This window comes from Struthio camelus, chromosome 9, assembly GCF_040807025.1.
Source record: "Struthio camelus isolate bStrCam1 chromosome 9, bStrCam1.hap1, whole genome shotgun sequence".
NCBI classification, from domain to species: Eukaryota; Metazoa; Chordata; class Aves; order Struthioniformes; family Struthionidae; genus Struthio; species Struthio camelus.
The window spans coordinates 12,934,702-12,955,511 of record NC_090950.1 but is presented as its reverse complement, the minus strand read 5'-3'; the positions used below and the strand labels follow the sequence as shown (position 1 = coordinate 12,955,511).

The 20,810-nt window shown below is 37.7% G+C and overlaps 1 protein-coding gene across 1 annotated transcript in view; it reads left to right on the top strand.

The window, feature by feature from the left end:
- CUL3 (cullin 3) overlaps positions 1-20,810 on the top strand; it is a 62,015-nt gene that overhangs the window by 32,179 nt on the left and 9,026 nt on the right. The window contains exons 4-12 of the mRNA XM_068954153.1: positions 5,501-5,661; positions 6,932-7,046; positions 8,412-8,640; positions 10,204-10,349; positions 13,361-13,537; positions 14,711-14,881; positions 16,346-16,453; positions 19,795-19,919; positions 20,042-20,138. Of these exons, the coding sequence (XP_068810254.1) occupies positions 5,501-5,661; positions 6,932-7,046; positions 8,412-8,640; positions 10,204-10,349; positions 13,361-13,537; positions 14,711-14,881; positions 16,346-16,453; positions 19,795-19,919; positions 20,042-20,138 (1,329 nt within the window). The remainder of the gene's footprint in view (positions 1-5,500; positions 5,662-6,931; positions 7,047-8,411; positions 8,641-10,203; positions 10,350-13,360; positions 13,538-14,710; positions 14,882-16,345; positions 16,454-19,794; positions 19,920-20,041; positions 20,139-20,810) is intronic.

Sequence of the window (20,810 nt, the reverse complement as noted above, 5' to 3'; positions counted from 1 at the left end):
GATTGGAGAGGGTGGCAGGGGAATTACTGTTATTATTAAACAAATCATAGTGGTGTTGGTATAGTATCTTGTCTAGGCCCTCATTGAGAAGGGGATACGTGCTTCAGTTATCACTTTTTTGGGAGACAGAAACTGTTAAATACCTATTGTGCTAAGGGTAGGGATGCCTGGACTTGAGGCTTGTGACAGACTGCCGTTTCACTACCAAAGCTTAAGAAGATGGAGAGCTGTGTGGTTCTTGCAGGTACAAATTGGATTTAATTGGTTAATATATTACACAAAGTGAGAAAAGAAAAATAAATAAACAAACTTAAATATCTCTACTGGAATACGTAGCTAGCATAGAAGTGCCAATGTAGGCTATTTTGGAGAAATCGTTCATGTACTATTTGACCATTTTTATTTATTTTGAGTGGCTGTTCAGTTAAGACTTCCACGTGACTAATTATTTGTCCCCGGGGCTTCCCCATAGGCTTTTTTCCCCATACCAAAATGACACGCAAATAAACATTACACATATTTAGAATAAGATTTTTTTTAATAGTGTAAGAGTAAATACCATCTAATGAGAGTTATTCTTTCAAAATACTTATATAAACTTGTCAAACTTTAAGAGGACTGATATGTGTTTATCCAAACATCTGTAATTTAAGATGGTTTTCAGATTATGAATTTAATCTTGACTAGATCGTTCTGTCTAGTGCAGGGAGCTGACACAGTGGTCAGGCTCTCTCCTTTCTTTGAACTTGAAGGGCATGGGGTGAATTGTCCGTAGCAAATTCATATTTTGATATGAGTTAAAGTGTAAGCTGTGGTTTAAGATTTGACCAGGGTCAAAGCTTTGCAGTTTCATCTTTGTCGCTGGAATGTCCTGTTGAGTCAATGTAGTTTCATTGATTGGAACAAGACGGAAGAACAGGAAACTTCTAGTTGGAACAAGACGGAAGAACAGGAAACTTCTAGTCTCAACCGTATGTTAGTTGAAGAAGCTGCTAGTACCACCAAATTATAAAATGGAGGAACGTCTGTCAAAGATGTTGAGACCTTACTGCTCTGCTCTTAAAATAAACTATTTAAAGGACTTTATAAAGGAAAGAATTATTATTTACTCTTACCTCATGAGATTGAGTCTGAACGAAATGTAGTTTTACAGTGATATACTTAGGTCAGAAGTTGTTTATATATATTCCTATTCAAGCACAATTAATATTATTTAAATAAATATATTTATCTTAAATAATCTATATGAACTCAGTTACCAGGCACTGTTACGGACATACTTAGTTCCCTCAGGAGAAGTACATGCCCTTCTAGTGTGCTTGTGAATAAGGGGTAACCTCGTCCTTCTTGCCTTGTCCTGTAGGCAGTAGCTCCTTACCCGTTAGTTTCAGGAAATCTACCTGCTGGTACCGGAGGAGTTGTAGTTTGATATCAGTGAATGTATCCTCTTGAAGTCTTAACGTTACTCTCTCAAATTCTTGCCTCAGCCTAGCGATGAATATCCTAAACTAAGCTGTACCCATTGTAATGCCCTGTTTGTATTCCAGCTTGATTTCAGCTGTTAGCTGCGTTATGATCTGATTCAAAACAAACTCCCTCCTTCATGCCTGCCTTAATCTTTTTTCCTCTGTTTAATTTTGCCACTTCTAAAATAAAATTTACCTCAATAGGATCTTTCCAGAAAAGTACACATATTGTACAATGCGGTTCATGCATTATTATGATACTTGTTTGATGAAAATATTTGCTGTTTGAGGTTTGTGGTTGGATCTCATTTACGTCCTCTGATATTTGGAACTGCCTCCATGAAACACTCCTTTAAGTTTGCATTGTAATTGCATTATGAAAAAAAAGTATATTACCTTGCCTCTTGTGCCATGGTGCTGTCTGATTTCTGCTTAATTTCAGGTAGTTCTAGTAATGTAGTTCTAGTGTAAAAATTTGTGACCTGCAAAATGCCCGGTAAATCCAATTCTAACCAGCTTGAGGTATTTCAATTTCCAAGATGGAATTTCAGATATGTGTAGCCCCACCCATCATATGTTGTCATCTATATGAACTAGCTTTCCTTTTGGTTTGTGCGTTTAGGCTGCAATCATCAGTATCAGAATACACGTAATACTCTCTAAATTCACGCAACTGTCTGCAGCCCTGTATTAAGCAGTGAAGTCATCTACTACATTTGGCTGTATCTGAAATCCAGTCTCAGCTGTGGTTGCAGTGTGATAGGCATACCTATAATAGCTTCTGTTCAGCTACTGTATGCAGAGGAGGTGTAGGTTTTTGGTCTTCCGTGCAATTTCTATGCATGTGTGTGTTCTTGCAATGTCTTACGGAAAGTAGGTTATACCGAGTTGCACACAGTGAACTCGAGATACCGTGGATTACTTACATGAGCTAAATTCAAAGCAATTTCAGATATGCAGGTGCAGGGATCACACCCCTGACTGCACTATAGATACAGGCTTAGTGCCAGAAAACGCTGTCAGAAATTCACAATTATCTTGTGAATACAGTTTTGCATTTTGAAGAGGGTAGAGCACTCCCTTCTCACGGGTGCAGTTCAGAGAGCTGGTGTCTTGGTTTAGGCCGGCGCTGCCTGATTGGCCCTCGAGTTTTGACCACAGGCCATAGGCTGAACGTCATCCACGTAATGCATCCATGAAGAGATGAGGCAAAATGTGGCTGTTGATGATGTACAGTAAGTAACTTGCTTTAGTTGAGATCAGGACTGTTCTGCAGCGTAAGCAGCATTGTAGTTCATGAGTAATTGCTGTCTGAAACTCCACCCTTGTCTCCTGAGAGTTACTCTTACCTTTTAAACACCTGCTTCTTCTCCCCATGGAAAGAGATTGTTGTTGACTAGCATGTAGTCTTGTCTGTCAAACCTGTTCCCAGATGAGGATTCTTCTCTCCAAGATGTTTGGTTGGGAGAGCTTCCAATAAATAATGAAATAATCTGTTACCAAGGGTAAGCAAATCAACAATATCAGAAACATTAATACTGCTACTTTAATTTGGGTGTCGTAGAGTGGTCTGGCTTTTTATTGAGAAGGCATTGCTGTTAACACTGAGAGGAGTTTCTAGTGCAGCTACTATTTCATGTCCTAATGGCAGCGGTTAGCACTGCCACAACAGAAACTGTGCGTGTGAGTCATGGCCGTGGGTTTTAATCCGTTTTGATATCCTATTGCCTGTGCTTCAGAGGCCTAAATATTTGTTAAAGGTGATTTGTGTACATTTTACTCCTCGAGTATTTTAGGATATTAAATGCTTCTTTTTTTAAACTTTGATCCCTAAAAGCGTATTTTAGCTTATTTTATATCAAATCACAGTTACTTTGGTTCTTGATGCAAGTATGTAAATAAGGGATTGAAATAAATAACTTTGTCTCTAAATACCAGAAAAAGTGAAAAGGAATAACATATTCCAAAGATTCACTCCCTTGTATGTCATTAAATTGACTTCCTGAGACCAGCTGGTAAACTTCTTGGTGCGAGTTAGAAGCCTTCACTTGCCCTGCAAGCGCCGTGGGCGAGGTGCCTCTCGCCTCTCCCTGCCGTGCCGTTTCACTTACGTTAAGTGCCACCTTCCCGAAGGGAGTGGGTGGGAAATCGTTCCTGAATTGTGGAAGCCAGTGTTTCGTTTTTCTTTCCTCATCAGGAGGCAAACTGGCATATAATGATTATACAACAAATTTTCCATGTATATTCAGCTGTTAAAATATTAAAGGGTGTAGGATTTGTTCCTTCTAATTTCTCCCAATCTTGGAAAATATATCATCTTACAATCTTGTAATCTTTCTTCCTTTTTCTGAAGTTTTTTTTAATGGTTTTCTAGATGCTTGAGGAAAAACTTTACACTTTAATTCCGTCTATGATAAAGCACGTAGGAAAATATTGATAAAATGAGTGGAGAAACTAATCTTTATGCTCTGGTTCAAACGTTTACCTTCGTCCTATACAGCATTTGATTTTTTTTTTTCCCTGCCTTTTATAACTATATAAATTCTCAGAAAACTTTATTGCAATCAAATTTGAGTAGGAAGAGAACATTTTTAACTTTTACCAATAATAACATTCTGAGGCATAAGTGGTAGTAAAGCAGTATTTTTAATAATTACCTAAACTACTTCGTTTGAGAAATGGGTTATGCCCTTAAAAAAATGAAAAAGTCACTAAAGCTCGTCTCAGAAATGCTTTGTTAAAAACTTACAATTTTTCTGTTCTTAATGCTATTTTAGGTCATCTTATTTGCTATGGGACAGCACTGCTAGATATTAAGTGATACTATCAGACAGAGAATGTGTATTAACTTTATTGAGAGTCTTGCTTTTTTAGAGAGTTGATGTGTTGATGAAATGAATAGAAAAGGGATCAATGATCAGAACTGAGCAGGACAGAAAATTTTTTGCATGCAACACTACCTGTTTGAGGAACGTTGATGGGATATAATTGGGCTGTCTGGATTTTGCAAAGAGTAAACTTGTTCCAGCTACTGTATGCTAAGAAGTTAACTTTGAAAGGAACAAGCATTTCTGTGAAGAGCAGTAGGAGAGAAACTCTGGGCATCTGCTCAGCGATGTCTCAGTCGAGCTGTGTGATGGTGGTTGCACTACGTGGACTTGATGGAACACTGTTCTGAGGATCAGTCTGGTTTTGTACATGCATGTAGTACGTGGCTTGTGGATGGTTGAGATGCTTGGCATTTACTGTTGATTGAGGCCACACAGGGAGATGGAGTTTGAACCTGTACTGAAACAGAAGAATAAATATTTTTCTTCTCCCCTTTAATTTCTTTGAGGAAAGGGGATTTAATGAAAATATAACAATGTTTCAAGATCTTTGCTCAATTTGATGGACATGAATTTTCATAGGGCTTCAGAAACTAAAGTCCTTAGGTACAATTTTGCTATGCCAAAATCATAAAAATTTTTTGATTGTAATGATTCTTATTTTGCCTTTACTTTTTGTTATGTTCACCTAATGATGCTATTTCAGGAACTTTCACTAAATATTGAAGAGGAGCTGCCTGCCTAACAGGAGTGGTAGGCAGATATATGGAGGACGGGGAGGAAAGGGATTCTCCCCTCTCCCCTCTCCCCCCCCCCCCCCGCTTTAAGGAACAAAGCGAAGTGAATGGAAGGGGATTGGGTAGACAAGAAATACCCCTTTCACATTATGCAATGATTTTTCTCAGTATTTTGGGATTCCTCCACCTGCCTGACTAAAAAGTGTAAAGGTGCGGATTTATTCCGGAGTACTTCTAGTCATAAGTCCTCTGCTAACGTTTGCTAATCAGTCTAGGCTTCCAATGTAAATGAAGTTTTGGAAAGTTAGGACCCACCTTGAGGACAATAATCTCTGTTTATGAAGGAAGAGAAGATTAGTATGATTATTTCTGTGCCTTATAAATATGACTGATCTCTTGCAATGTTGAATTGCACAGGTGCACTGAATTTGAAATTTTATTGCTATCCGTATGTATGTCTTCATTGTAGGACCGTGTGTATGTGCAACAAAATAATGTGGAGAATGTCTACAATTTGGGTTTGATTATTTTTCGAGATCAAGTTGTGCGCTATGGCTGTATTAGGGATCACCTGCGACAAACTCTGTTGGACATGATTGCAAGAGAAAGAAAAGGAGAAGTTGTAGACAGGTAAGATGTTTGTAAGTAGGTGGTTGCCTTTTGTAAATTGTACCTATCAATTTTAAGAGTGAATCAACAATATACGCAAACAAATCATCACTGAAGTGTATGTTTCTGATCACAAGTGAAGCTTTTCCATGATAATCTGGCAAAACAGTTTTGTATGTGTTTAACTGTTTCACATAGTAGAGAAGCTCATTAATTGTTTAATATTTATCCTGTGATTTTTTTTATTAGATCTTTTGTTAAATCTTTCCATTGCTGCCTTGCATTAGAGCGTTTCGTTTATAAAGCAGAGGTTCTGACGAGCCCGTGTCTTTGTTACCCTTTGTTTCCTCTGTGCTGTGGGGTTGTTTAGTTTTATTCTACCCCATTTGTTAGATTTCGAAGTCTTTTTCTTTTTTCTTTTTCTGCTTTCCTTCCTGGTGGTTTAAACCATCTGTTTGTTAGGTCGTTTGCATCTCTAAGCCTTGAAATCCTCATGTTCTCTTGTCGTATTAGTAGATCGGGACTGTTGTGCCACACACTTCAGATGCTGCAGCTGAAGTAACTTGAAATTTGCAGGCCTTTTTGTGCTTCTCCAGTTTCAGAGCAGCTGCTGGGTGTGGAGATATGTAAACTTCATTCTACTTTGGCTGCAGTTCTGTGATTGAGATTGCCCAACACGCAGTTTATGAAGAGAAAAATACTTCCTGGCAACAGCTGCACGTTGTCCCATACTGCCAGAAAGTGGATTTTTTTTTCCTGGACACAGTTCTTTTGTTTTTGTGTTTTATTGATGTGTTTGTATGCCTAACCATATGTCTAACTTGCAGATACATTTTCATTTCTTCTTGGTTTAAAAGAAAAGTACTCTGCACTGCAACTTCCTCCATGCAGTTTTTTGGCATTGTTCAGTTCCAACCCAGATGTGCAATTCTCAGTTTGCTTTGAAAAACTTTTTTTTCCCCCTATTTTTGGTTATTTTCTTGTATGGCAAATTATATTCATGTTAATTGATTTCAAAGTTAATAGAGTTTGTGGGACCTGCTTCACTATCAATATTTTAAAAATACTTAATAAACATTGTCAGCTACTAGGTTTAGAACAGAAACAAAAAAAGCCTTTGTAATATAATCCTCTGAAAAACCTATAATATACCAAACAGATTTAAGATAGAGTTTTTACTACAATATTCTATTTAAGTTGATATTGTGTTCCGAATTGTTACTCTGTTTTGTACTCTGTATCTTACAAGCATGTAGATTTCTCAAGTTGTTAACAACTTACTTTTTGGCAGAGGCGCAATAAGAAATGCTTGCCAGATGTTAATGATTCTAGGTCTTGAAGGAAGGTCAGTCTATGAAGAAGACTTTGAGGCCCCATTTTTGGAGATGTCTGCAGAATTTTTTCAGGTACAGCAGCTCTGTTGTATCAGGATATGGAATGCTTTTATGGTTACTTGGAAAATGTGAGCATTGGTGGCATTTTAAGTAACTACTACTTGTTTGTTGTGTATGTCCATCTCTGTTAAAAGGATCGCAGAAGATTTGGCTAACCTCGAGAAAGAGTAACGCTACTTTTACAGAATTGCCATAACCCAATAGTTTTGTGATATAAATGCTAATAACACATAAAGTGATCATCATACTAACCTTGTGCCTGCCTTGGGCTATTTCGTGCAACTTGGTTTATCCCTGTAGTGCAATCATAGTCTCTTGACTTAAAAGGTTTTTTTGAGGTGCCAGTGCCGTGAAAGGTTGCAGGTTGAGGATGGAGAGGGGAGACTGCTTGGGAAACTGCCTATGGGGAAGCTCTGTTTACTTTGTAGTTTCTACATTTGTGGGTTTTATGGTCTATATTATAGACTGCATAAAATGGACCAAGTTAAGGAAGTAAGTCTATCCCAATGGCTATCCAAATGTTGATTGAACACTAAATAATGCACTCGAAAGGTTTCCTGAGCTTTTGGTAAGATAGTTTCAGGAAAAATGCCAGATGAATAGTCTTTGAGTTTAATCATGTTCCTCTCTTTTTGGAAATTTTCTATTAGGAATTGATAGAAATTCTAAAAGCACGTTAAAAGGTATTTAGAGTGCATAATTTGTCAATCTGCCATTCCTAATACAGGATCGACTATATTTGTCATTCCTCTGATCTCTAAATGTGCTTGAAAATCAGAAGCATATGTTGCGCAACTTGTAAAAGCCATTGCATTCTGTTTTTCATTTGGTGTTTTGCAAAATTAAGAAACAGAATTACCTTTGAAGCTTCATTTCTTAGTTCTGCCTTAAAAAACAAGCAAAAAAGCTTCGTTCCAAAAGACTATGCTGACCAGTACGGATTAAAAGTTTGATATGAAATAATATATTCAGCATTGTCGCTAGCTAGACTGATAAGAATTGTTGGTCCTCATAACTGGTATTCAGAAGGAATTTTTGCCTCTTCCCTCTCTCAGTCCTTCTATTTTCTTTCAATTCTGTGGCTAAGGCTCCTTTTGGTAGCTGGAAACTAGGTTGTTTAGGCTGTTTTGATATGAAAAATCCCATGCTCCTGCTGCATGTATCTTCTTACACTCATAATTTAGTAGTTGCATTAAGTGTAACAGAACTATATTTTGTGTTAAGCTTACATGTAAGTCTTTGAAGTATAGTGATATGAATTGTTGGGCATACTGGATTTGGTTTGGACTTGCTTATAAATGCTGATCTAAAGTAGCAACTACGTTTCCTTTTCCCCCCTTTAAATAAGTCTAAAGTACTAATTTGTGTTAATCACAGATGGAAAGCCAGAAATTTTTAGCTGAAAACAGTGCTTCTGTATATATAAAGAAAGTAGAAGCTAGAATTAATGAAGAAATAGAACGGGTGATGCATTGTCTGGATAAATCAACAGAAGAACCAATTGTGAAAGTTGTTGAAAGGGAGCTTATTTCCAAGCATATGAAAACTATAGTGGAAATGGAGAACTCTGGGCTAGTGCATATGCTGAAGAATGGGAAGACAGAAGGTAAGACTGATTATATGGGAGACAAAAATGCTTATGACACTGTTTGTTGCCTTTGAATGTGGAATAAGTTGAACTTAACATTGATGTTCCTATGTAATTCTAAAACCACTCTGGTGACTGTTTTGCAACCATCTGAGAATGTTACCTGGGAGACATTCAGAGAGATGTTAAGACAAAACCCACTTTGTCTTTGTTTGTGGTTAGTACCAGATACAGGTGCTTTTCTTTGGCAAGCCAAGCATCTTTGAGAAAGGTACTCATCCATTCTACTCTGTGTTTCCCTGAGCTGTTATATTACTTTCGTTCTTCCAATAGGTAGCTGTCAAAATGCATCAGTAAGCTTTTTGGCCCACAGGCTGCTATTTGAAAATTGCTACAGTAAATGACTCATTTAATAGTAGTATTGCGGGACCAGTTCTTGTGGGGAGGGGAGGTTTTGTAGCAGAAAAAATGGGCTGTTCAGTTTTAGACAGGCGTATTCTGAGTGGCTGAAAAAGAAGGGTTTGGTGTGGTTTTTCCTGATAGGTGGAGATTAGTGCGAGACAGAGAATGACAGAACAAAAGTTATTACAGATAAGGAAGAGAGTGGTTGTAGTATCTATATTTAGAAAACAATATTCGTACTAAAGCAGCGAGGTTGGGAACAGACTTGCTGTTTAAATTGATGGGTTTTTTGTTCCTTAAAGTCGCTTCACAATTACTAGGTGCTAGTCAGAGTGGCAAAGCAAGCCAATTTCTTACCTGTGAGAAAAGAGAATTTCTGTATTGAAAGGGAAAGTGATTTGCTATGCTTAAACTTTTTTCTTTAATATCCAGTTAAGACAGGCTTCAGGCTGGAAATGACAAAGGAATGGCAGAGTATTCATAGATGATACAAGAATTAGTCTGTTTTGTGGGCATTCGTTTGGTTTAGTAGCGAATGATTGTGAAGACAGGATTTTATAGAAGAGAAACATACAAGGAAGTTCTGGAAAGCCATATTTAAGCTAAGCCACCCCTCAAGATTTTAGGTGGATGACACAAAGTAGTGTAAAATTATAGGACTGACACTATTCCTTCAGAACAAATACGAAGTAAATTCAGATTGTACCAGTTTTTACTTTTAAAACAAGGAAGTATCTTACCAGCATTTTCGTGCTTTTTGTTCTCATTTATGTTTTTCTCATAACTTTCAATAAAGTATTTGATTTGGGGATGGTGACTTTGAAAACTACACTATTAAATACCACTGAAAACATAGTCTTGCTGAACGTATAAACGCACCATCCTTTAGGGCAAATGTCAACTTTTGCTGGCCTGTGGATGAGGAGGAGGACAACCACAACTAGAAGAATTGAATACAACCTTTATTTTTAACTTCCTGTGGTTGCTGCAGTCACCGTGTTGTCAGGGGTTAAGGAAAGGAAATGTCATCGGAAGATTCCAGTGCCAAAGCTGTTAGGGGGTGCTTTTGGGGGCCTGAGTGTCTGAACTTACCTTCTGTTGTTTTTTGCTGTGAAATCAGTGTTAGAGAAGTACAGCTCGCAGAGGGCATCCTGCATATTTCATTCTTTTTGTTTGCAGACCTTGCTTGCATGTACAAGTTGTTTAGCCGTGTGCCAAATGGTCTGAAGACAATGTGCGAGTGCATGAGCTCATACCTAAGAGAGCAAGGCAAAGCACTAGTATCTGAAGAGGGAGAAGGAAAGAATCCAGTTGACTACATTCAGGTAGTTAAAATATTTTAACTTTCTTTTTTTTCATGTTTCCCACATACCCCAGAATAGCGCTTAAGTACATGATTGATGGAAGGTAAACCTTAAAATTGATGCAGAAGGGTTTATTATTAGTCAGCTATATTTATAATTTATAGTTTTACTAAATTCTAGATTTCTTGAATTGTCAGTGATGTTTAGAATTGTTTATATTGTTACAGAATTGTTACAGAAGATGCTTGGAAAGTGCTTGCTTATTTTTTTCTGCTTTTGGTAGCTGCTTTTATTATACAGTTAGCCTGGATATTTTGTTTAAGTGCTTGGGAAGTTTTTGGTTTATTTGAAATGATATCTGCCTCCAGACTGAGTTGTGCGTCTGCTGGCAAGTACCTTTACAGCATCTGTTTGTTTAATTTTATGTTATATATCGATCTATCGATTATTGACACAAACATTGCATGCCAGTATTTCATAGCAAGATTAACTATGAGTGATAGGTAAATGTGTTGTAAATCATAGCAAATTTCTTTCTTCGTTCTCACTCTTCCCGAGAAACAGAACACTTTTGCATGTTAGAAGACGTAAGTGTTCTTTCTTGCTCTTCATCTCTCTCTATAAAAAGTGATGTGTAGCATTAATTTTTGAAGATCACAAACTATGCTTCAGGAGTCTGTCGTCTTTTCTCTCTTCCCATCGCTTTTGAGAGGATGGTTTTAAATTTGCACATAAAATCTTTAGAGCTCATTAAACTTTAAGGAAACTATTTTATAACAGGAAAAATGGGATTTCTTTCTAACCATGCTTTATACTTAATGTAAAAATATTTGTGTTCATTAAATACTTTTTTTTTTTTTTTTAAATGCATAGTTGCAATGTTTATGTCTGGTCTTTATGAGAAGTATTTAATGCATTATTACTGTCATCATCACTGATTTGAAATGAATAATTTTGCTAGAACTGGTTACTATTATAAGAAGCCATTTGAGTATAAAAACACTTTTGATTCGGATTATTAGTTATCTGGCAATGCTGAAGCAAACTTCTTACCAAGCGTAGACAAGAATCACCTCTCCAAGGATTGTTAAAAAGAAGAAAGAACGCCTGTTGAATTTGTTGGGGGTTTAACGATTAAGGGCTGCTTATGCTTTTTGTGGTACGACTTTTAAAAAAAAAAAAAAATCACATGATGTGGAAAACAAGTATTTGGATTACTTTGAAGTAATTTTCATTCCCTTTAAATCCTGATGGGTCCCTAAAGGGATATTTTCATCAGCTCAACTGAGAAAGAATTAAAAGCTTAATCATAAAGATCCTATTGATGTTTCCTGCCACAAAGACACAAAGAATAGAGCAATGAAGCTGAAGAAGACTTAAAACCATATTGCATATGCTTTGGTAGAGATCATCCTCAGCTAATCAGTATGTACCCAACCATCTCAGGAAGATGCCCTAAGAAGGGATTGATATTTGGTTACCGCTAAACCCCCAAACAGGTTTACCCTCCACTTCCATTGACACGATGGAAGAAGAGAAAAATACCTGTGAACTGAGAAACCATCTCGCTCTTCTCATCTCATCTCAGCCATGTTCATCTGAATCTTTCAAGGACTTAAATAGCAGTAAGACGACAGACAAGGAAGCTACCTTATACCGTGAAGAAAAAGCATCACCATACTCCAGCACTGCTTCTGCAACATGACATCACCAAACCCTCAGCATCATTGGTGAGATGATTGCAAAAGCATTGCCAGGGGATTAGACTTAAACCTTCTTATAATTATTTGAAGGATGTTGAAATGCTGTTGTCATTTAAGGTACTAACAGTTTCTCCTGTTTAACCCCAGGTTGTTCAGAACATGTACTCCTGGAGAGGAGACATAAGCTCACCTTGGTAAACAGAGAGATAGTGGGGTTTACTTTGAATTTAAAATTTCTAATACGCATTATTTAGCCTGTCTAAAGACCATTCCTTTAAGTGAGATGGTGAGTTCTTAAGAAACGTTATTACTTCCTTGAGTAACTCTTGAATGGCTTCTTTAAGTAACCGCATTTAAATATTTTCTTCAGAAACCTAGGACTTTAAGACCATTGAAGCTGAACAGTTTGTGTGGGCAGTAGCTACCCATGATAAACTAAACAAGTTTAATTCTCAAGTGAAATCCTTTTGGCCCCTCTAAAATACTATCTTAGTTATAGGGTCTAAACCCTATGTGTATCTCATACTTGGAAAGGTGTTCAGATGATTTTAAGATGTTTTCCCCCTTCTATACCCAGTTCTTTTAGCTTCTGGATGAAGATGGTGCAAACTCTAAAAATGAATAGGACAGTGTCTAATCTGATGATCTAGTTCAAAGGATGTGGTTCAGTCCAAGCCTGTGCACTTCCCACTGCGATAGCTGGAGAGCTATTGCGTGTGTCTAGCTTTCATAGGCTCACAGTGACCCTTAAAGACCAGTAAGAAATGTATGTGACCGTGTAATGCAAAACATGTCCCTGGACTGAAAGTACGGGGGGAAAAGTTAGTAAGATTTGGCCTGTTGTTGTGGTGTGTTTTCCTACAAGCTTTCTTAGTAACTCTAGGGATACAGCTAGTGGGTGCCTATCTTTTCTCTATCCTGCATTTAAGATGGTGACTTACTTGAAAAAGAAAAGGCATAAAAGAGTGCTACAAATATCTCCTTTAAGTTAGAAACTTACAAAACATTAAAGCAACCTGTTTAACAAGGGTGATTAAAAAATTTCTTAATCTTTGTTGAATAACCTATTACAGTAAGTTGCATGAGTGTTTGACACCAGTATGGCAGCCGGTTTATGTGAGAATTGCTTCCAAAAGAAATGTTTATGGCAACTGCAGACATTTAAAAATGGAAATGACGTTTCTGATGCTTTCTAAGAAGGTGGAATGTAGATATTATTGCACAATCTCTGACTGTAGATGTGGTCTTCTCTTCAATGACTTTGTCTTTTGTTACTGTTTTACAGTTAACAATTTTAAATCAGTGATTTTCTTTTCTTTGTTTTTAAAGGGTTTACTGGATTTGAAGAGTAGGTTTGACCGCTTTCTTCAAGAATCCTTCAATAATGACCGACTCTTCAAACAGACTATTGCGGGTGACTTTGAGTATTTCCTCAACCTCAACTCTAGGTCTCCAGAGTACCTCTCATTATTTATTGATGATAAACTGAAAAAAGGAGTCAAGGGAGTAAGTATAAATTAAATTAAGAGATTATGCTCTTTTCTGTGTAAACTTGGATCAGATTAAGCAAACTACTTTTCCAAAAATGATTTATATTAAGGTAAACGCAACAGTGCCTTTTATAAAAAAAAAAAAAAAAAAAAAAAAAAAAAGTTGTGTAACATAGCTGAGCACATAACATTTTAGATGTAAACTTGCAGAAATATGAGGCACAGATGTCATGTAGCCTGGCATCTCTGAAGCAGTATACCTGAATAACCTCTGACAGATAATTGTGTACCCCCTTGGGGGGAAAAAAAAAAAAAAAGTACTGAAGAAGATTCTGCAGCTGTCTTCCTTGGAAACCTATTCTGCTGCTTAAATATCTGTATAATTTGGCAGTTGTTCTCAATATCTAATCATTTCTTCTGCAAATTAAGTCACTGGATGGGGAAAACAATTTTTTCCTTTTTACTTGTTTTACATAATGGAGCACTATTAATCATGTCCCTCTCTTCTAGCTTAAATAATGCTTTTTCCTTCAGTCTTTCCTCATAGCTTCTATAAATTTTCTTGAGTTATAGCACCCTAAACTGAATACGATATTCAGCTGAGGCTTCAGTGGGTCTGAAATGAAGCTGAATGTTATTGCATGCATCTTATGCTTAGGAAATCAAATAGTTAATTCTACTATTTAGAGAAGAATTATTCCCCTCAGTGTTTGTATTAAAAGTTAGACGTAGCATGTCAGAAATGATTTTATTTGTTGTGGTCTGGACAGGCTTTGCAAAATGAGCTTTGAAATGTAGAATGTTTCATTTTAAACTAACTCTTCATGCACCTAATAATTGGTTTTCAGCTGTGCTTTTTTTCCCCTCCTCCTTTTTGATACATCAAAGTGCACGTCTGTCCAGGAACTTTTCTTGTCATTCTTATCCAAGCGTTCTATCCATCCATCATTTCCCTTTCCCGCTCCCCATTGCTTTTATTTCTCAACTTTAGATCTGTTGTTCTCTTCCCCTGTATTGAGTTTGTGTGCTTAGGCTCATTTATTCACATGTTGGACCAGTTTTGTCAGGTTCTCCATAGGATACTGTTAGACCATGTGCTTGCTGTCAATTACTTTAAGTGTCTGGGTTGTGTAGAGCGACCTCTACACAGGACTGGAAGGTTAAAAACAGTAAATTATTTCTTTTACAGCTTACAGAGCAAGAAGTAGAAACTATATTGGATAAGGCAATGGTTTTATTTAGGTTTATGCAAGAGAAAGATGTTTTTGAACGCTACTATAAGCAGCACTTGGCAAGAAGGCTTCTAACAAACAAGAGTGTTTCGGATGACTCTGAGAAAAATATGATATCTAAATTAAAGGTAAGACTACTTGCACACTTTTTAACTTCATTTTTCATAAGGGTGGTTTCTTCTCTTTTTACTTAAGTGATATGTAGATAACATACATCTTGACTGTTGTCAAATATAGATTTGATTTTAAAGCCCAGCAGAAACAGAAAATATGAATAGTTTTTCTGGAAGAATTTATGGAAATAAAAGAAGGTAAATATTGCGAAGGACCTATGATGAAAGAGCATTCTGGAAAACAGAACTTAATTTTCAAAATGTGTTAAGAATTTACCAGTAAGAGGACAACTCCTACTATCTGGAGACTTGATGTGAGGATAAGACCGTGTCTTATCCTAGATTTTCTGTTGTTTGCTGTGGAACTTCTAGTGCATGCGGAGTTTTTGGTTTTTACTTGCCTCCATCAGCAGGCTAATGATAACGCTTAGCTCTTTTGGTGATTGTTTTGAGAAAGATTGAAAAAAGATCCTGTCAGTGTTTGGAAACACTTCTTTCTTAGTTTTATGGGTTCAATTTACTGTGAATGAAATTGGAAGAGTGGCCAAAAGATGGAGAAGGTCGTAAAGCTTAAAGGTGTCTTACATGAACAGTCCTTGAAACAAGTTCTAATGCAACTTCTACATGAACAGTCCTTGAAACAAGTTCTAATGCAACTTCTTCCTAATAGGCATGAGCACTTTCAAACCTGACTCTTTGGTCCTAAAATCAAAGTTTGCTACTCCTTGATTTTGACCTTCTAATTCTATCTGTGAAGTCACTTTGCATCAGATTTCTCCAAATTGTCGATATTTGTTCCTTTTCAATTACCTCTCCACCTTTTCCGGTCTGGTACAGGGCATTAATTTGCAAGATGAATCAGTGGACCAGGACTGCCCTCTTTCCTCATGGGTTTGCACTGTGGTTAGGATACTGAAGCTAACATGCTTACCTTGACCATATATATCAAAGTATGCTTTAGAAATACGTATGCACAAACTCACATATTTGCAACTGAAGGGTGTGTGTGTGCATGTATCTAGATATATGCCTATGTACCTGATTCTCAAAGTTCTAGCAACCTCTAGTAACACTTGAAAAATCATACGTTCTTAGGACAGTTTTTTTCTGGTGCAAGTGAAATTCTTTTTTTCCCTTTCTGGTGTCATGCTAAAAAGGAAATGAAAGTGTATGCCTTGGTCTGATAAGCTTTAGCTGATTCTCAGATGAAGTAAGAATGTGGAAAACAAAAATTGCAGTAATGGGAGAAAACGGAAGGCAACAAGTTTTAATACATGTTAAGTTGGATTCCCCTATGAAAAATGAAACTTTTCTTTTAAGATCTGAAACTCATACAAATAAGAATCCCAATAATCAAATGTATAGATATATCATTTTTCTGAGAGTGGTTAACTAGAGTCTTGCAGTTCAAGTATTGGCAGGTTTGTTTTCATAACGCTGGCACAAGAAGTTTTTAATTTTTATTTTTTTTAATTTTAGACCGAGTGTGGATGTCAGTTCACATCCAAACTGGAAGGGATGTTCAGGGACATGAGCATCTCCAACACGACGATGGATGAGTTCAGGCAGCATCTTCAGGCCACCGGGGTAAGAGCGCGGGGCTCTGCGCGCTTGACCTTCTTACTTTGGTAGCAAGCCTGAACTTTTACGGGGGCTTTTGGCTTTCTCTGCTATTTCTGTGCCCCTGCTGAAGGAAGGATGTGGCTAGCATCCTCAGTTTACATTCCTCTTCTGATGACGTTTCTCACCTTGCAGACTTACTTAGTATTTTCCCGAAATACAGAGGTTTGATGTGAAGCGCTGCGTGCAGCCCGGTTTACCTCCTGTCCCGGCGCCCGTGCCCGGCGCGGCGGCGCGGCCGGCAGGGGGCGTGCGCGGGCCGAGCCGCCGCCGATCGCGCCCCCGCGCAGCGGCGCTGCCTTCCTCCGGCCTCGGCCGTCGTCTCCTGCCTCTGGTTTTTTGACCCGTATTTGGTTTTTTTGCTAACTCGAAGGGAAAAAACTGCACGCTGCCAGTGCCTTACAGACGTGCCATCTCGTACGTGATTTTCCTGACGCTGCTGCGGCTCGTATTAAAAACGAGACTGCTGTTTTATTCATGTTGCCCACTTCTGAGTTAAATTTTCAGTCCGGAAATGTGATAGCGTTTAGCCCAAGCTGCGCAAGTAAGTCTGGTAGTTTGTCGCTGGTGGTAAAAGGGGACCTCTGGAATATGACATTGTTTAGTAGCTAGTAGAAAATTTCAAGGTTCATATACTGTTTTTAGTTTGTGATATAGATTTGCTTACTTTAAATGATTTTTTTTTTCCTCTTGTGCAAATACTTGGTAATACTTAATAAGCCGCCAAATAGTAACTGTCCACAAGTAAATAAGCCTGCACATTAAGAACGTGTGAAGCGGATGCAGCAATCTGACTGCATGGAGCGCGCCCGTGGAGGACCACGGCTGTTGCCCCCCTGCTTGCGCGCAGCGGCCTGAAGGCTCTGCCGTGTTGAAGCAGTCGGCTGCAGCCTCCTTCGGCGGCACGCTGCGCGTCCTCAGGGCGAAGGAAAGCGGGGTTACTGAAAGTGACTTCAGAAAGGTTGCAGAGGGTAGATGTACGGATGTTTGTAGATGTTCATCTCAGCTGCTCTTTGTATTTTCAGAGGCTAATCACATTTTCCTTCTGGAATTCCTGAACCATTAGTTTCAAGAAAAATTGTTGGAGCATTTCTGTTTTTATAGGCAGCGCTCGAGACTTGTACATGGCTTTTTTTTTTTTTTTTTTGCACTAAAGATTCATGTATTTTACGTGATAATTTTACATTCAGTGAGTTAGTAAACTGTGTCTGTAGTTGCTGCTTAGCTATGTTACAGCTAACAAGGTGTATTTGAAATGTCAGCAGGTTATCCTAGGCCTTATTTGAAACTGGCTGCTTAACCTCCGTAAGGGATCAGTAGTTTGGCTGATGGTTGCCCTTTAGTCGGCCTCACCATGGCCTTTTTATGACAAGTCTGGAATATTTATGTATGATGTGAGTGTATATGTTTCTGCTAGTGTCAGTAATATTTGGGCAGAATTTAGGGAGATATTTGAGTTTTTGAGAGTTCTGGGTTTTTTTCTGTTACTGTTAATTTGTTGCTGATATTATGCTCTAAATGGACTAGTCTGTTCTATACCTGTTTAAGCAATTTACATACATTGTGTGTGTGTGTGGTGTGTCCTAGCTGGGACAGCAATCTTACCTTCAAAGTCTCCTCCTGGGTCCTGAGCTAGTAGGTAGTGCCAAGGACTGCGTAGATAGGACTGGTTTTATACCAGCAAGTGGAAAGCTTAGCCCTAGGGACAGTCCAAGACAGACTGTGAGTATCTTCTTGAACTGTGATCCTGAAACTTTAAATTTTTGGAATTTGTAAGCATTAGCACACTTTAAGGCACTTTCCATTCGCTCATGCTGTTCCTGCGCTGAAGAGATGTCTTGGAGAATGAAGTGCTTCCAAAACGTTTTCAAGTCAAATGTCTGTTCAGTGCTTTGTGTAATTAATATGATATATGTCATATTCTAAGTTGAGACTGTGTTCCGGTCTGGCTAAGACGAAAAAAAAAACCCAACCAAAACCTGAGAAGCCCTTGCCACTTCAAACAAGATGTCCCAGTTCTGCATAAAGATACTTTCTGTATCTTTCTGTCTGTGTTGAAGGGCTTTCCCTAAATTTTGGCTGCACTGAGGAAGCTATTTGAAGCTGCTTTTTATGTGACTCACAGATTAATTAGTTTTCTGTGTCTGAATGCTGTTTGAATTTCTGTTGTGAGCCTTGTGACTTTGGTAATATAAAGTTAGAAACATGGTAGTAATGTTGGCTGTACAACAACCTTTATAGGCTCTTTAAAATACTTTTGCAAACTGTTCCTCTTAGACCTCACGTGTAAATTCTGTTCGAGGGGATTTCTGTATCAGTAGCCCATCATTGATTTAGATTTTTCAGAAGTTTCCTAGGCACAAGTTTGGATACATATGTTAAGGCATTTAGCTCTTATGATACAAGAACACTTCAATAATGCATGGAGGTGCTATTCCACTGTTTACATTAGAAGATTCTGAGCTCGTATGACGTTTTGTGATCTTCTGAAATACATTGTGCGTTATTTCTGTGTTATAATTTGGTTAGAGTTTACAAGAAGTTGAATGTATTATGCTTTTGGTTTTCTTGTTCGTAGCGTGCGTTCTTTGAATGTATTAGTTAGACCACCTAGAGCTGAAAATACTCAGTTATAAGTTGATTATTACTAAGTTTAATTGAGATACCTAAGAAGGATTCTGCTCCTGTGGTAGCTAGATGTTTAACACCTACTAATGGTGCTACTTTACAGATCAAAACCTCAGCTGTGGGATATTCTCTAACCTGTGCTGAACACTTGCAGTAATGGGAGAGAAAGTGTCTAGGTGGGGTGTATAAAAGTGAATGATTGTTTACTTTAAAGTCCCGGGGGGGGGGGGGGGGGGGAATTGCAGGAATAGCTCGCTATTGTTTAACATTGAATTTCTAGTGTTTCTTATCTGCTGCTGGAGAGTAAATTTATGAGCAGTTATTTTGGAACTCGTGCATTTAGCAACCCAGCTTTACTCGATGTAGTCAGAGTCAAAAACTCTATTATGAATTTTGTTTATGATCACAGATGTTTCACTCTTGGCTAGCACTTTATTTTGTTAAATTTTGTACACTCTTGCACATCATAGGGGTATGAGGTGAAGGACTTCTGCTAAATCTGATTTTTGGCATCTGCTCTGATAGTGATGACTTCATTATTTGTCCCGCTTTGGAAAAATATTTATAGACTCTTTTTTTTCTTAGTTTTCTTAGTTCTCTATATTCTACATTAAGATAAAAGGACAGTGAAACATGAACCTGTTTTAAATTTGTGGATGTTTTTTTCCAATTCTCTGTAGGTCTCGTTAGGTGGTGTTGATCTCACAGTGCGGGTTCTCACAACAGGTTACTGGCCTACTCAGTCAGCCACACCAAAGTGCAACATCCCTCCAGCTCCTAGACATGCTTTTGAAATATTTAGAAGGTATGTATTAAAGAAGGCTTTTAGCTAAAAGTTTTAAGATAAAACTTTTAAACTTTAAGTTATAGATGCATGTTGCCAAGATAGTTAAAGACATGCATTGAACTGTTTCAATCATATTACAGATTTTACTTAGCCAAACACAGCGGGCGACAGCTGACACTCCAGCATCATATGGGTTCTGCAGATCTGAATGCCACTTTCTATGGGCCTGTTAAAAAGGTAAGGTGTCAAGATTATGAAAATAATGTACTTTAACCAGTTTTTAAAAGGTGGGTGACTGGCCATTGATACTAACTTCAGAATTTTGCAAAATATAAACTTACATTTGCTCCCTGATTATGTAGGAAGAAGAAGAAAGTACCCTTCATCACCTTCTTCCTTTGTAGCAGTTTATTGTTCACACATTTTCTCTAAATCTGATTTGAATGCATCACTCAACATCTGGGTTTATTACTTCATAGAAAAGTAGAAATTTTGACCTCACAAGTAACTTCAGAAGCAGTCAAAAATGAAATTTATTTCTTTTCAGAGTTATTTTGGTTTAGTTAATATGAAAAATTATTCTTAGGCCAAGTCTATTCTGCTTTTCATCTGCAGAATGCTAGCAATGTATATCACATTTTTCCTAAACTTGAGGATCTTAGTATAGTTTATAGAAATCCGACACTTAATATTTACATATACAAGAAAGTGAATTGCTGGCGATTTAAACCGATTGCAAATCGTTAAGCTAGAGGTAGTAACAGCGCAAGGCTTGAGAACAAAGAAGGCAAGGCAGTCCAAATGCAAAATTAAAACAAAATTCTTGTAGCGCAGGTATTAATAAGATGAGTTTGCGAAGGTGTTAAAGTTTTGTCCTACAGCAATAAAATTTTGATAATTTTAAAGAAG